This window comes from Excalfactoria chinensis, chromosome 16, assembly GCF_039878825.1.
Source record: "Excalfactoria chinensis isolate bCotChi1 chromosome 16, bCotChi1.hap2, whole genome shotgun sequence".
NCBI lineage: Eukaryota > Metazoa > Chordata > Aves > Galliformes > Phasianidae > Excalfactoria > Excalfactoria chinensis.
The window spans coordinates 8,432,446-8,449,377 of NC_092840.1; the positions used below are offsets into that span (position 1 = coordinate 8,432,446).

The following is a 16,932-nucleotide window of genomic DNA, read 5'->3' on the forward strand; positions in this document are numbered from 1 at the left end:
TGCAGTCAGGCAGCAAAATCCCTTTTATGATGCAGTTGCCATCACAGACTATGGAACCATAGTCTGAAAACGTTTAAGATTATTGTAGAACAAGTTCCACAGCAAGGATACAAATATTACAAAATCCTAAGGAAATGCCCCAAAATCTAGTGGAATGGTTTATCGCTGTCTGATATTTAAGTGTTAGTATACTCAATGGATAAATCCTTCTGGTGCTCTGTATTTATTAATGGGATGAATGACTTTTTTTTTTTCACGAAGATTAACCTTCATGTACTTCAATTGCCCTTCTGCTATGTAAGAGTGATGATGCTGAGCTGAAAACTGTAAGAGAGTCATATCTTTGAAAAGTGCTGAGCGTCACTGTTCTCTACTAATTATCCTGTAAGTTTTCTCATTGAAATTGAGATTCCTTTAAGAGGTACTGGAAAAAGCTTTTTGCTCATAGAAGTGCTTTCATAAATATTTAAGCCTTTATGTAACCTTTGAATACTTAGCAACACTTAGATTAGTATAACGGAAATGGGCAAATGGGTTTACACAAAATAACAGATTCTGGTCCTTTCCAGCCCAATAGGAATGTTCATCAGAGAAGCCACGACAAAGTTTATTATTTTAAATAAAGGATTAATTTGTTTAAAGACACACAGAAATGCTTCTTCATCTTGTCAAAATTACAGAGTGAGAAGAATGAGAGCCTAAGTCATAGAGAATGGATTGGAAGCCATGTATCACAAAACTGGCCTGGTCAGGTCCCACCAAGGCCAGACCTGTTCAGAAATAGGATGCTCATTCTTGCTCTGTCTTGTTGAAAGACAATGTCCTTCAAGAAACCTGAGATCACCTAATACAAAATTACATAAGTGCAGAATAGCTGAGGTTGAAAGAGACCTCTGAAGATCACCTTGTACAGCTCATGTTGTGATAGCCATCTCCCATTCTTGCAGTTCTGCAATACAGACCTCACTGTGGGGTCAAGACCTTAATCTGAAATAAGAAAAAGGAAGATGCAGAGGTTTTGCATTTGACTGGTAATAGGAACCCCAATATTCATTGCAGTTAATTTGTTCATTACTAGGTGGGAAGGTACATTCGCTCCTCAGATCACAAAGTCACAGAGTACCATAGGTAGTGATTCAAGAGTGACTCTTCTTTTGATTTCCAGGCAGTAGTTTTCTCTGTCAGCTCAATAAAATGTGATTTGTTGCAGAGTGAATCTGCCCAAGCCATTTGGAAAGACAATGGCCTTTGTAACAAAGGGGCACAAAAACACAATGCCAGAAAAAAAGGAGAAACAAAGTAGAAATCCCCAGAGAACTGTGCTTAGCCCCATCTTTAGCCATCTAGCTTCCTTATTTTAGTTCTAATCTGGAGAAAGAAGTTAGAAAAATGGAGAAAAGGAGAAAAGCAGCTGAATGCAGCTTAATAATGAAAGAAACTGCTGAAATGACATCAGAAATCTCTTTATAATGCAAAACTTATCGCCAATCTGCTCCACAGAAAGGAAAAAACAATCACTTAAAGGTGGTGGCTAAGCAGCCTTTCCCTTCATCATCTCTCACTTCTTCTGAAGCTAAAGATGAAAAGCCATTTCAGACAGAAAATGTTTTCATAGTCAAAGCATAAATACAATAAGAGAAGAGACACAGATCACTGCTCAGTCTCCAGCCTTGCAGTCTCTGTTAGAGACTTCTTGAAGTACTGTGGGCAGACGAGTGCTGGTCATTGTGATGTTTGGTGACCTTCTCAGAAGCGCTGCAAAGCCCTGGAGGTAACAGAGTGAGGCTTTCATCTATCTATTCAAAATACATAAACAAAAATCCCTTTCAAATTAAAAATAATTTGATTTCTAACATGATCCTGTTTAATTTATTACCCTTTTTTAATCTCCCTTCCACCTTTCTTGTATGATTCCATGGGGCAGTGCTCTCTGTTGTCCCCATCGCTCTTGCTTTCATCTTTCTTAAACCCTGTATGTGAAAAGATCAAAATAGCGTCATCAAGTCTGCTTTGGATTGTCCTAACAAGTCGGCTGTGCTGTTACTTCCATCTGACTGAGTTAGTCTCAGCTGAGTGAACTGATGCAGCACACAGAACTCCTACATTTTTTTTCTGAGGGGCATTCACTTAGCAAGTTAGCCTTTACATTGTGAATTAGATGCTGAGATACTGTTCCCTTCTCCCTTTCATCCCTGTACAGCACAAGTTGGGTAGTTTGTTGCCTTTCTTTGCAAAAAGCAATCAGTGTTACCTCAAGAACAATGGCTACCTGAAGGCACAAAGTTGAAATGCATGCAGTAACACCACATCGGCTTTGCTCCTCCTATACTTGCTCTGTGTTATGTCTTTATAGGAAATAAAGGAACAGGAGAAGGAGCATGTGTAAGGACATTAATGCTGCTTGTACTTGGTGAAGAGAGTAATGTTTTTCTCAATGCAAGTCATAAAGACCTGCCACTGTTGCTGATGCATGTCTAGTACTAAATATTAACCTGTAGCAATTTTAAGGGCTGCTTGGTAGATGCAGCAGCCACTTCCTTAGGATGCTATATGTATTTGTTCAGCCATTTGTTTGTCGCATACCCGTGAAGGCACATAGTGGCTTTACAAATACAGATGGAGTTTGGAACTCAGCCCAGGACCATTTAGGAATTGCAGTTTTGCTGCTATTGTTATTGTATTTTTTCCCTGACAGACACATTTGTTCTGTTACTGACAATGTTGGGCTTTAGATAATATTAAATCATACACCTGGACCAGATCTGGTAGGACTGAAGCTAAATAAGTTATCAGGAATCTTTTATCAGCATGTGTATGTGGTTTACTATGTGTATAATTAGGAAGCTTGTTTTACCAACTCCAAAGGCTCATGCATTTGCCTTTGGGATCAACTCCATAGAAATGAACAGGATGGAGCCCATTTCAGAAAGGGAGTGGCTGTTGGTCCAAGCATAATTGAACTAGATCTCATTGACCAGCCTCTCCAAAGACTTCGGCTCAGGGAAAGGTAGAGCTAAGGAAAGAGGAGTCATATCTGAAGTTACTTTATCAACTGACCCAGAGATAGAGTCTCCTCCTCCAAGAACACTATTTCTCCTTTGGCTCTAGCAATTGGTCTGCACTCCAGGTGCTAAGAGTCTCTGACTCTTGCTTACCAAGGTTTCCTGGGCTGCATTGAGAGTCAGTCACTGGCCTCTTCTGTTTTCGTGCAGTGAGGACAACAGCTGGACAGAAGGCTTGTGCTAGACATCACCAGCTCAAATCTGGGAGCTGACTGCCCCGGTGTGTGCTAGTAGTTGTGCTGTAGGCAGAGATGATGATGATGTCAAGGAGTCCAGGCTGGAACTCCTGACATGTAGCCCTTGCTTGCCTGTTCTGTAGTAATTTTCATAAAAACATTTTCTTGATGCTGCTTCTCCCTGGGTGAAGCTGATGCAAAGGCACTATAGAAAGCTACAGCAGCAAATCTAGGACAGGGTTGTGAATCACTCTATTGTAGTACATATCACATTATACATCCCTGCTGCATTGTACCCGTAGATTAAATTGAGCAGTCCTTCTGAAACAGCCTAACATGAACAAAGGCCGTTTCTGATTACCATTCAAGTTAACACGTGTAAAAATGGGGCATGCCATTTGTATTGATACCATCAGACTTTTAAACGTTGGTCTGAGAGAGAAGCTTAGAAAAGCTGGTGGGCTTTCTATTGTAGCTTGTAGTGTTGTTTTCAGTCAACAGAGCCCATCTACAGCATAACCTTCTTAGTAAATGAGTCATAGAAATGTTTGTATTATATTCTCTGAAGTTTCCTTTTGCAATCAAATACTTTATCAGAATATGGGCAGCATTTAAACCTGACAAAGGATACAAAATGGGTTGTATATGTCAAACTGGGAAAACTTGGGCTCCTGAATCTGTGATCACAAAGGACACCCATCCATTCTATGAATGTGAGGATGTGAATGTTACCAGTTGGAAATCTTCGTTAGAATAAAATGATGTTAGGAAGTGGAAGTAAAAGGGAGCAGATGATGTTATATGTTCAGGTGGAGAGACACATTACTACCACTGCCAGTATTTGTTATGGGTGGTGAAATGTATCTGATGGGATGGGAGCAAGAACAGAAGTGGAAGAAATCTGCTGGGTTCACTGTTAATTTCTGCAGACATGCCAGCTCATTTAGTAATATAACAGCTCCCATTGCTAGCCACTTAATATATGATTAATGTACCAAAGGATTTCCCCAGACATTTATGACACCTTTAGGAATAGATACGACAATGACTTTATCACATAGAGTCACTTCGTACTATTTGCATCCCTCTTAATGATTTATGTATTTGGGAGTGATTTTATCACTGGTACTCAGTAAAGTAATAAATGAGAAAACTCAATGGTCTGTAAATTACAACATTGATTAAAGATGTGATTACTGATACAACTCTTACATGGCTATGATAATACTTGCTTATATTTCAAGACAGTATTTACATGTTAATGATGAATCTACTGCAGCGTTTAGAAATACTTTGCAGCTTTAACTAAAATGTAAACATTTACAAACAGATAATGTTTATTGCAGAGGGAATGAATAGACTTCTGTTATTCTGCAGTGGCTGAAATGCACTCCAAAGTCAGCTTTGTTTTGAGGACTGAAAGCAGTGTCACCTCCTGCTGAAGGTCAAATCGTGTTGGGGTAGAGCTTTGATTTGTTGCTTGCCACCATTGAGACCTGTCATGGTTTCTCAAGTTCCTCTTGGCCAAGCTGTGAGGAAGCCATGCTCATTTCAAATTCCACAGCACTGTGAACGGTGCATAGCAAACAGAGAATCAACCACTACTTTCATAACTGGTATCCACTTTTCAGGCACCTCCAGAGCCAAAGACAAGTTTTTGTGTTCATCTGCTCCCATTCTAAAAGTTTGTCATTAACATGCAAAAAGAGAATCTTTTTGGGTTTTTGTTTTGTTTTGTTTTGAGCTTTGAGGGTTACCCTTAGAGACTGTATTGTATCAGTGATTACATTTTCTTCTTTCTCTCTCCCTCACCACAGGTTTCTGATAGATGTGACTATGTTTATGTCAATGGCAAAGAAATGAAAGGCAAAGTGAATGTGCTCGTGAACTTCACGTATCAGTATCTCAGTGCTCCTCTACAAATCACAGTCTGGGTCCCACGCCTGCCTCTTCAGATAGACATTTCGGACACAGAACTGAGCCAAATAAAAGGCTGGCGAGTCCCTGTGGTTTCCAACAAAAGGTGTGTTTGAGATGCTCAATTTCTTGGGTATTTCTGTGAAATAATAGAGTTGATTTTAACTTTCAGCAAGAGCAGCTGCACCTGCACCCAAAATGCAGCATCTTTCCTTGTGTAACAGCAGCACTGGAACCTTTAGTTTTGCTCTGGACATTTGCAGGTCTAATAAAGGTTTCAGAGTCTATAATTTTTTTGTTGTGGTTGTGTCTATCGTGGGCAACAGAGTACATTATGTGAAGAACTATTGTCCATTTGTATTGTTCTTTATCATGCTAAATAGCCATGAATTAGCAGTGATCTTAACACAACAGAATGGAGGGCTTAAAAACTTAAGGGAATCATTTCCATTAGCACTCCAGTGTTATTTTTCCCTTAATCTCCTTAAAACGATTCTTTGCTCTTTTTTTTTTAATCAAAAAGACCCACCAGAGACAGTGATGATGAAGATGAAGATGAACGGAAAGGAAGAGGATGCACTCTCCAGTACCAGCATGCCATGGTGCGAGTCCTGACACAGTTTGTAGCTGAGGATTCTAGCCCTTGGGGTCAGCTGAGCTACCTGCTGGGCTCAGACTGGCAGTTTGACATTACAGACCTCGTAATGGATTTTATGAAGCTGGAAGAACCTCATATTGCCAAGCTGCAGGAAGGAAGGGTTTTAATTGGACGAGAAGTAGGAATGACAACAATTCAGGTACTGTGCTCTGGATTGCCACATTCTACCATTCACTTAGAGAATCTATGCGTGGGCACAAGATGCAGTACAGTTTTCCTTTGTCTTGAAACAGGATAATTTCCCATTACATTCCATGACCCTCTAGAGTGTCACACACAGAGTTAATGAAGGGACATTCAACCAAGCTAGTGACAGTTCAAGACATGCAGCTTGACCAGGAGTGGGAAGCCATGCAGCCTCCGGAGGCATTTAAAAAAGGCAAAAATTGCAGGTTGTGAAAAGTCAGAGTCCTTGTCCCACATATGGAGATGCAGGCTACCACCAGTCAACTGATATCAACTTAATAGCATAAAGACCTTTAGATAATGCCCATTTTCTTTTGACTTAATTAAACGTTTACACAGGAAACCAAAATACAGCCTGATGAATTAATATTGAAAGGCAGAGAGTATAACATAACTGACAGTATCATGTCTCAGTTCTTCCCTAGCTGAAGAAACCCAATGCACAAAATCTGAATGAAGCTTGTCTATGAGAAGGGGAAAGTGGAGAGGACAATATGTATGTGAACAATGCCCTCCAAAGTTCCCATAGAGACAGCAGTATGACTCTTGATTTTGTAAAAGGGAAGGATATTCTACTACCTTGATGTCCCGTTAGTAACAGCAGAGATAGGAAATGGGAATGACTGAGCAAAAAAGTGAAGGACAAATTCTAAATGTGTCTAACCTCCCTTTGAAATGACTGGGACACAAATCTTACGTGCTTTCCCTTGTTGAGATCCAAATTAACAGGAAAGGTGAGTTTTTTGTTCAATTCTTGCAGTGAAGTGATACAAATCACACAGTGAAGACAGTATAATTCTCAGTATTGGATACAAAGCTCTCAACCATAATCTCTATGGAATGTTTTTTCCCACACGTCATTTGAAATCAGGCTGCCTTTTCAACACGCTCTCCCACTAGGTTCTATGCAAAAGGCTTTGGAGACAAAAAGAACAGTGACCTTAAGAAATATTATTTTAATTTATCAGCCTTTCTCTAAATTGATTCTTTTGTGTTTCTCTAAAGGTTTTGTCTCCTCTCTCTGACTCCATCCTGGCAGAGAAGACAGTGACTGTTTTAGATGACAAAGTGACCATAACAGACCTTGGAGTCCAACTGGTAGCTGGGCTTTCACTCTTTCTTCAACCAAGTGCAGCAAGTAGTCGGGCTATTGTGGCTACAACTGTTGCTCAAGAGCTGCTTCATACTCCTAAGCAGGTAGTGTACACTCCAGCTTTTACTGTTGTTGCCTTTTAGAACTGGACAGTGTTTTATCAACACAAAGTACATGTGATATTTTAGTATTAAGTGTACAAGTAATACTAGCACATGTCTACAGTAATTACTGTCCTGTAGAGTTACTCTGGAATTGTCTTCTCATTTCTTCCTTTCAAATATGGACTTAATCCACCATAAGAGCTCTGGCTATACTGAAGTTTGCATTATTTACATTTTTAGTACCCTTTCTTTAAATAATGCAACATCTGTTATTTTTGCAACATGGAGAGTCTCTGGACAGTGATCTCTGTTTGCTATATGAGCATGCCCTTGTTTTCCATTCTGGAGAGCACAGAGCTCTGTGTATCACGACAATTTGATATTTTGAAGAGCTATAAAGTTGAGGCAGAAAAAAGCCAAATACGTTTCTTTTTCCTCCTGGATTCACAGCAGGCCACCAGTCTCCTCTGTTCTTTTATTTTTCCAATAGATTTTGGGGGATTCATTAATAGGGTGCCAATATGCTGATCCTTAATTCAAGCCAGCAAATTTCCATTTCTGTAAAAAGAGGCCTTCAAGAAGTCCTCAGTCCCCATGTAGAAAAGAGGACAGAGAATTAACACCAGACCAAGGCAAACTGCTGTTTTTGGACATACTGAAAACAAGGGTCAGGAGCAGCGAAACATGTTATACCTATGTTCATTGCTCTTTCAGTCAGTCAATTTGAGGAGTGGAACTGGGAACCATGCAATTAACTCTGCCTACATCTACTCATCTACTCCTCTCAGAGAAACTGTATTTCATCTCAAGTCAACTTTAATGGCCCAGTTTTGTGATTATTGCTACCTAATTTTCTGGAACATGAAAATAATTTATATTGGTTTATAATTTAGTGACAGGAAAATGCCCAAAGTAGAAGGACATGCTGCCCATCTGCTCAATTTACTGTATCCTGTAGACATAAGAATCTTACCTAATTAACCCATTTATGCCCTTTCTCCAGGGCTTAGAAACCACTTCTGACATGGTGTCTTCAAACAAAGACCGTAAAAGTAAAAGCTAAAGCATGTCTAACCCAATTGCACTAAGTAGACAGAACACCATTTCTATGGCAGCATCATTGGGAGAATCATGGCTTTGATTGCAGATAAAAGAGCTTGTGAATCTGGAAAGTTGAACAGATACACCATCAATTACTCAGATTTGTTGGCCTGAGTATGCGAAGATTCTTATCAAAACACAACATATTAAGACATACTAATGCATGACATCATTAGTGTACAACATGGCACCTCATATTGCATTATGGCATGGTAGTATGATATGAAATGACATTCTATATCACATCAATTGGCAAGTTATGAAATAACAGAAAAAAAATAAGAACATGTAAACCTGTTTTGTTTTGAAATACTTTTTCCCAGTGTCTGTCTTTCGGAACAAAATTTTAGTGAATTATTTGGTGAAGATGAATTTTCTTGTGGGAAACAATATCTGTTTCCTCCATATGGCACATTTCTGATACTGAAATGACTGGGTGTATTCCATTCTGAGGGGTATCTTCTGCTTGTTGTAGTGCTGACCAGCGTGGGGGCGCTGCTGTCCCTGAGCCTACAAAGAGCCATACTGATACAGCTGAGAAACAAAATAGCAGTTAGGATAGCTGAAGTCCTTCTTTCTCTCAGGAATAATTAATATTGTCATATGTCAATGTGTTCTTAGTCAAATATTTTCCTTAGCTGTACTTTAGTATCTTCAATGGCCAAGGCTCAACATACATTAACAAATGTGCTTGGGTATTTGGTACTCTGGCAGGCACAGTGGTTAAGTGCTTTCAGAGCTGAATGAGCTTCAAGGACTCTTAGATTTCAGCTATCTCCTCGGGGGAAACTCAGTCATATTACACTGTAGGGTATGGCTTGTGGTCTAATGAACAGAAATGGGAGTGGATAAAATGAAAGAAAGAAAAAAGAAAGCCCTTAATAAATAGCTGTGTGTAGTAAAGTATCTCTCAGTGCTGCTATAAAACGGAAGATATTTTCCATGGAATATAAAAGAGCAGTGTTAGCACTTTCTAAAGGCCAAGCTCTTCTCCTCCACGTGTGTAGCTCATGTTGACATCAGTGACAAGACCCAGCACAATGAGGCCATCTGTAACCTCAGGGAGTGTCCTGCAAGATGTCATCTTTCCTTCTGATAGCAGGTGAGGGTGCTCAGCATCACCAGAGCCAGGATGACAAGCTGGAGTTGCTTACATGTCCCTGCCTTTTGGATTGACACAACACTGTCCTTTTTTAGCTTATGTCCTTCATGAAGACTAGTGCTGGGAGTTCACTGACATCTCACAGTTAAGTAATGGATATTGAGGGTATTTTTACGATGCGAATTCATTACTTTGTTCTTGCAGTGTAAATTACTTTTAAATTGTGTTTCTATATTCCTTAAACTGATAGAGCAATGAATGTAGTGGCACCTTGTTTGGTAAAGGGATTAAGCAGCATGGGAAAGAGAAACGATGTGATGTTAGATAAGAATCTGAATTCTTCCCTTGCAAATACAAGCAAATTCCCACTGGAAAGGAATGTCACATTAGCACATTGGACAAAAAGGAGAGAAAGAAATACACAGTAGAGGAATGCATGGTTTGAATTAAGATCTGAGTGTTGGCTGCTTTTCATTTCCACATCAGAACGATCAAGCCCAATTTTTACTACACAAGCCACAGGCTTAAAAATAAATGCACATGTAATACTTTGATATTTCTTGTGATAAGATTGCTTGGGAAACCCATTTCAGCATTCAGGTCCCCAGATGAAACTATCAGAGCTGGTCTAATAGGGGCAGCTGAGAACAGTGTACCTTTTCCTTTATTTCTGGGGGGAGCAGGGGGGGATGTTTTCTGCAGAGCTATTCTGCTGTCCTTTATTCATCATTTGGTTTTCTGCCTCACTTCAAGACTATTGCAGCTGTCATCCGAAGTTTAGGGCTTATTCACAGCTACTATTACATGTGCTTTGGTGAATGAAGGCCATTTAAAGAATTCTTGTCATGGGATGAGGTAAAATATATTGATAAATCCTCTCTTGTATGTTTCTGAGCATCAGAATTCTCTAAAATGTGTTCAGTCCAACCTACCTTATTCTCTTAGAATAGACTTAGCCAGCAAACAGTGTTTTGGGTTGACTCATACAGGGGGAGCTGAAGCATTCCAGACCAGGCAATACGTATCCCTTCAGGGATTGCTGGTTTCCATTAAATATCATGTCACTTATTTACCCTGGTAATTTCCCCCTATCTTTATCCACCTAAGCATTATGTGGATAATAAAAGATAACAATACTAACAGAAAGCAAAACTCAAGGCTATCCAAGAGGATTTATCAAGTGGCATCTTTGGACTGATAAACAGCAACGTAATACAGGGCTAGAAAAGGTGGTGGAACTGCAGCAGATGAAGGAAAACTGTCACACTTGTTGATCTGCTGCGTAGTTGTACTTAGAATGGAGGAGAATGGCAAAAGCACAAGAGAAGCTATAGAGAAAATATATCCTGACAAAATATTTGTATGTGTTTAGGATAATCATGGTATTTATAAGTGGTTGTGGAAAGTAGTTCCTTTGTATCTTCTGGATTGGATTGTGCTGTCATTAATGTGATCTAATATGCAGTATCTGACTCACTTCACATCATCACAGCCACCATATAAATCATCCTGCTCTCTAAGAGAGACTGACACTAATATGTAGTTGTGGTTCATTTGTTCATAGAGTACAACTGAGTGTGTGTGTGTGTGTGAGTGCTCATAAGTGAAAAGTGGAGGGAAGAAAGACTGGAGAGAGAATCCCTCAGACTATTTGTTTATGCTTAATAATTAATGAAAGCAAGTATTTGTCACTTCAGTCTTGAGGGCATCAGATTGAGGGCAAGAGCTTTGCAGGTAAGAAGGCTCCAATCCATCTTCATCTGCTGATAGTAATTGGAGGACCCTGTCAGAGATTTGGTGCGGATTTATTGATGCAGTGCATAGGATTTGCAGAAACAGCTCTTTGAAGGACATGGTACTAAATCATTTCTTTTTCTTTTTAGCTTTTCAGAATTTATAATCATTTGGGAAATTTGCTTCCTTCCTTTGCCTTCAGCTTGCCTTTAACAATGTGAATGAGAGGAAATGATCTTTTGCCAAATGGAATATTGGGGCTGATGCAATATATTTTGGCAGGATTTGAGATTCTATCTCTCTTTCACTCTTTTCCACTCCCCCCCTTTAAATTAACACCATCCACAGTATAAGCATGACGGTGTTGTGTTGTGTTGTGTTGTGTTGTGTTGTGTTGTGTTGTGTTGTGTTGTGTTGTGTTGTGTCGTGAATAAATTGGTTCTTCCTATGAAGAAAATGGTCTTTTGGAAACAAAATCTCAGTACTGGAAAAAAATAGCACCTAAGGTATTGTATGCCTCTGTTATTTGTAGTAAATCATGTGTGTCTGGAAATCTCATCTCATTTCTTTCTTCTCTACCTCTGCTTTATAAAATCAGGCATGCAGACTAATAAAGAAATTGTGGACAAAATAAAAGCTTTAATTTTGATTGCTGATTTCCAGCTATTTGCATTGAAATTCTCCATGCTGGCTGCCTTCTCCTTTTTTAGGGTGAAGGAAGGCAATAGTGTTGTTGAAGTACAAGTGGGCATGCAACTTTTTCTCTCTATACATACCCATAGAGAATTCTTTTTATTTTCCCAGGGCTGAGTTTGCTCTGCTACAGCTTTCTATGATGCATGTTTAAGCTATGCCATCTAGCTCTATGCTTCAGTCTTTTCATCCATTTTTTTGTGTTGTTTCTCTGATGAAAGATCAGCTGTTTAAATTTCCTTATGCATTTTCCTCTTAACAGCTCCTGAGCTACTCTGGCTCTGTTTCAGCTGTTTGATGCACATGTGAATCACTGAGAACTTTGCCTTCTTTCTTGTTGTGCCACAACTTATTTTCCTTCTTTCAGTCCCTCAGGAACTTGCTGATACCGCTTTGGAAATCATATATTCAGTATAGTCCAACCTTCTGAGTAGCTAAATTCTCCTTGCTGTTTTCATTGAAAAGCTTTAAATTTAACTAGAAGGGTAGCAGTTCCCTTTGTTTATAACCATAGCGTAACAAATTGTAACCAATTGGAAACCATATTGGGTTGTAAATTTGTATTATGCCTGGATGGTAACAGGGTGGCAATGTTTTTCCCCAATGGTGATTTTCAGCCCAGTTGTTCTGATGTACCCAAGTGTAAAGTTATTAGGGCCATCTGCAGTTTAAGTGTGGTGAAGAAAAGAACTTAGTTCTTGTGTGAAGCTGCACTCCAGCAATCTGCCTGCATGTCTGCTGGCTGAACAGGCAAGACACAGAGCAAATGAAAAAGTAAAGAAATCTCCTGCAAAGAAAGCTACTGAGACATGGAGAAGTAAATATCTATATCATCTGGATTGGATTCAAATGGCAAAGAGCTGACCTCTAGCTTTGTATTTTCTTCTAATGATGACTTCTAGCAGTGCTGCCTGCAGAGAACAAAGACAGTCCAATTAAATCCGAGCCATTTCTGTTGATATCATAGGGATCATACCAGAATCCTCATCCTCCTCTCCTTGACACAGAAATGCAGGAGAGCTTTTCACTGTCTCAAGGATAAAATGTATTTTGATAGAACAAACCTGAAAAATGGAATAGTTCCACAACTCTTTTTCTTTCAGGTGAATCTTCTGCTCCAACCATTGCCAAGGTAGCTCTTTATTTCTGCAAAGATACTTAAGCCTTGTTGGATTTGACAGCTCCCTGTGATACCTGTGCATGGGCAACATGAGGAAAACTTCTTACTTTCAAGTGCCTGTAGTAATTTTTGTGTTTTGTCTTTTCCAGGTTTTGTATGACAGGAATGGCTTTCTTTGTGAATTATGTAAATTGTAACTCGCTGATGGATACTTTGGTGTTGCGGGCATCTCACATCCATTATTTCATATGTTCTGTTGCAAAATATTTACAGGAAGGGTGGCAGTGAAATGTCAGTGAAGAATTAGACCAAACTTCTGCCCTGTCAGTTGAAGCCTGGTTTGCTCTAAGTGCAATGCATAGACTTTGTCTCCCGTTTCCTCGAGCTGTCATTCAGAGCTGAGAAATCAATGAGCGGCCGTGGGTTTAGCTGTTGTATTTGAGATCCTGTCTTTAACCATACCCCTCTCCTTTCAGGAAGCTGTGGTAAGCACCTGGATTCAGTTCAGTGACAGCTCTGTTACTCCGTTGGACATTTATGACTCTAAGGACTTCTCTCTTTCTGCTGTATCATTAGATGAAGCTGTTGTCTCGGTCCATCAGAATGCTGCCTTGAAATGGCCGGTTGTGGCAGCGGAAGGTGAAGGTCAGGGCACCTTAGTCAAGGTGGACATGATGATTTCTGAAGCCTGCCAGAAGTCTAAGAGGAAAAGTATCCTGGCTGTGGGAAATGGCAACATCAAAGTCAAGTTTGGCCAGAATGACGCAGACTCTGATACAGGTGGAGATTATGATGGTGAGGAGATTGAAAACCACGCCAGCGACCGCCGGCACAAAGTGTCCGACCAGGAGCGTTATGGCCAGGAGGGACGGTATTATGGTGGCTCTTCAGCAGAGCGAGAGGAAAGCACCATCAGGAAAGTTGGCACCACAGCAAAATCTGTGATAAAAAACAAAGTGATTAAAAACAAGCTGGATGGTGGCAAACTCTCAGATGATAGCCAGCTGCAGAACATTCCTATAGACTTCACCAACTTCCCTGCTCAAGTAGATCTCCCAAAAGGCAACGCAGGCATGGAGGAAAATGATCTGGTGCAGACACCTCGGGGCCTTAGTGATCTGGAGATTGGGATGTATGCTCTGCTAGGGGTCTTCTGCCTGGCAATTCTAGTCTTCCTAATAAACTGTGCAACATTTGCACTTAAGTACCGTCACAAACAGGTTCTGGTGGAAGGGCAGACCACTATGACCCATTCCCACGACTGGGTCTGGCTGGGAAATGAAGCAGAACTGCTTGAGAACACAGCAGATGCATTGCCTCAGCAGGATGAACACACAACTATTATTGACCGAGGGTCGGGTTGTGAGGAGAGCAACCAGCTCCTCAATGGCAGTGCTCAGAAGAACATTCAGAGCCAGATTCACAGGAATGCTGACTCAGGGGGCAAGCTCGTAAAGGAACAGAAATCCGAACCTTTACATTCGCCAACTTCTAAAAGGAAGCGGGTAAAATTCACAACATTCACCACCATCCCACCCGACGATGGTTGTCCGACAGTCAATTCAATCCTAAGTAGCAATGACGATGACATTAAGTGGGTATGCCAGGATATGGACCTGGGGGACTCCAAAGAGATAAGAAACTACATGGACAAGCTCAAAGATAAAGTGTAGCTCCTTGCTGGGTTGTTTTTTTTTTTTTTCGGGGGGGTTTAACCACACCTTGATGCCTTCAGTTCTACAGTATACATTGGGACAGAAGAGGGGGCAGGAAAAGGATCCACAGGAGAAACTATGAGGCAGTTTTTTACATTCAGGGAAAGAAAGTTGCCAAACTGTCCATGGCTACGTGTATTTTTCTTCAGGTTTTTCACTTTGCTTTGCTTTCCCGAAAGCTTTTCAAGCATTTAGGAACTGGAATATTAATAGCAGAAAGGAACAAGGAGATGGTGTGGCCAGTATAATGAACTGGGCAAGGTAAGGTTGTGAAAATATGTATTGTGGGCCACAATAATTATACTAAAGTTTCAAAGTACCAAAAATATTCAGGAAAAAAAAAAAAAAAAGAATAAAAGATAAAGAGAATATAAGATCGTAAAAAGAATAAGCAAGAAGCAAAGAATGACTTATTTATATTTCCAATAGAACATCCCAGTTATGGACACATGACCCATTACAAGACTTCATACTGTAACTCAGTCTGGTTCTTTCTCTTCCTTCACTAGAAGTGAAGATATGTCTTTGGCATTCAATATGAAGGAGAAAGAAATTATTTGCTATTTTTATTTCTACTTTTCTGTTTGTCTTCTAGTTTGAAACACGGTCACTTTCCCTTTTGTATTTTTCTTCTAATTATCTTAAAACCAGGAAAATTTTCAATACAGGAAGTCTGCAGTGGACCAAGAAGATTTTATTTCTAAGTTGGCTATAAAAGTCTGTCATGTGAAGAATTCAGAGGACAAGTACTGAACAGTTTTCTTCTGATGTCTCTTCTAAAAGCAAAAGCCTCAACTGTTTCATTCTAGCTAGAAGTATGTTCCATTTGGAAGAAGTGTTCCTTTAAATTTCAGGTTTGGATTGTTTGTTTTGTTGTTTGTTTTACATTTCCACAACCAAAGTTCCCATGTTTCACCAAGGGAAGAAGGTGCTGTTTTGCATTAGCACGTTGAAGTTACAACCAGTGGAAGTATCCACTGGTTTATTTTAAATGTACCTGGAACAGAGACCATCACAGGCCTAATAATACAACCTGGATTTTGGTGGTTTTTTTTTCCAAGTTCATGAGTTTGTGATTTCATTCTGTAAGTTTCTGTTCCTTCTAATGTCACCAGCTCTCACTAAGCTTTGAAAGTTGGAAGAATGAACTTGAATTGTCCCCAGACTTGTATTTTCTTGTACTGGGAGAGCTGTTCAGAGGGGGAGAAATGTTACTGGAGCAAGATCAAGGAATATCTAGAGCTCTGTGTTGATCTAAAAATATATCTATTTTTTGCCATTAAGCCAGCTAAGATTGAAATTTTTTTATTAGATAGTACATCTGTTATTTTGCATTAAAAAATAATACAAACCCAGTAACGAATCTGAAGGAAATACAAAATAGTTGATTTGTTGTATAAAGTGGCAGAACTGCATTGACTCAGTGCCACTTTACACCAGTGGAGACGCAGATCAAAAAAACTCTGGTATCCCAAACCTTTAGTAACTCCAAGGAGGATGGTATATCCAACCCATTGGAAAGCAGTATTATGTCTTGACTGTTAGCTGGAAGCACTTGCATCGTCCTGTCCTTACTGATGTATTTCTTTTTTTTTTTTTCCTTTTAATTATTAACTCAATAGTTTGACATTAGGGGAGGTTTCTTTTGCTGTTGTTTGTTTGTTGTGGGGTTTTTCTTTGCTGTTGTTGTTTGTTTTTTGTTTCTTTGGTTTGTTTTTTTTTTTACTCAGACAAAACCAATCCTGCCACCCGGTAACATAGACGGACGTTTTAACACGATAAGCCTAGTATGCATTGTAGACTGAAAGAATGTAATATTTATTTATACATGTTATACAAATTGTAATTAAAATGCTTTACATGGCTTGACAAATTAACCTCTCCTTTCTGAGGGGAGGTGGCTGTTTCTGTCATTTCTGTGTTGAAGTACTGCACCCACTGCCTAACAGCTGAATCAAAATCTAAGCTGCTTTTGGAGGAGAGAATAGAGATGTATGAAAGCTTTTCGCTGTTCTGATCCTTCTTTTGTGAACTGCTTCCCTTTCCCACCCAACGTGTGGTGATGATGATGGATGGCAGGAGAAGACAGCAGTCAGGCACAGTTCATGGCAGTGTCACTATTAATCTTGCTCATCTCCATGCCCACCATCAGCACGAACAACTCCAGGACTCTTGCTTCTGATGTGTGCAACTTTCATGCAGCCCGGTCATGATTAATTATGTTGCTACTCTGATTGATACAGTAGGTTCAGATGGAAGCAAGTTTCTCTG

At 39.8% G+C, this 16,932-nt stretch overlaps 1 protein-coding gene across 1 annotated transcript in view; it reads left to right on the plus strand.

The window, feature by feature from the left end:
* Positions 1 to 16,525, plus strand: part of TMEM132C (transmembrane protein 132C) — a 163,068-nt gene extending 146,543 nt beyond the window's left edge. Inside the window, exons 6-9 of the mRNA XM_072351361.1 lie at positions 5,056 to 5,261; positions 5,679 to 5,952; positions 7,005 to 7,196; positions 13,423 to 16,525. Of these exons, the coding sequence (XP_072207462.1) occupies positions 5,056 to 5,261; positions 5,679 to 5,952; positions 7,005 to 7,196; positions 13,423 to 14,619 (1,869 nt within the window). The 3' untranslated portion in view covers positions 14,620 to 16,525. The remainder of the gene's footprint in view (positions 1 to 5,055; positions 5,262 to 5,678; positions 5,953 to 7,004; positions 7,197 to 13,422) is intronic.
* Positions 16,526 to 16,932: the final 407 nt, after the last annotated feature.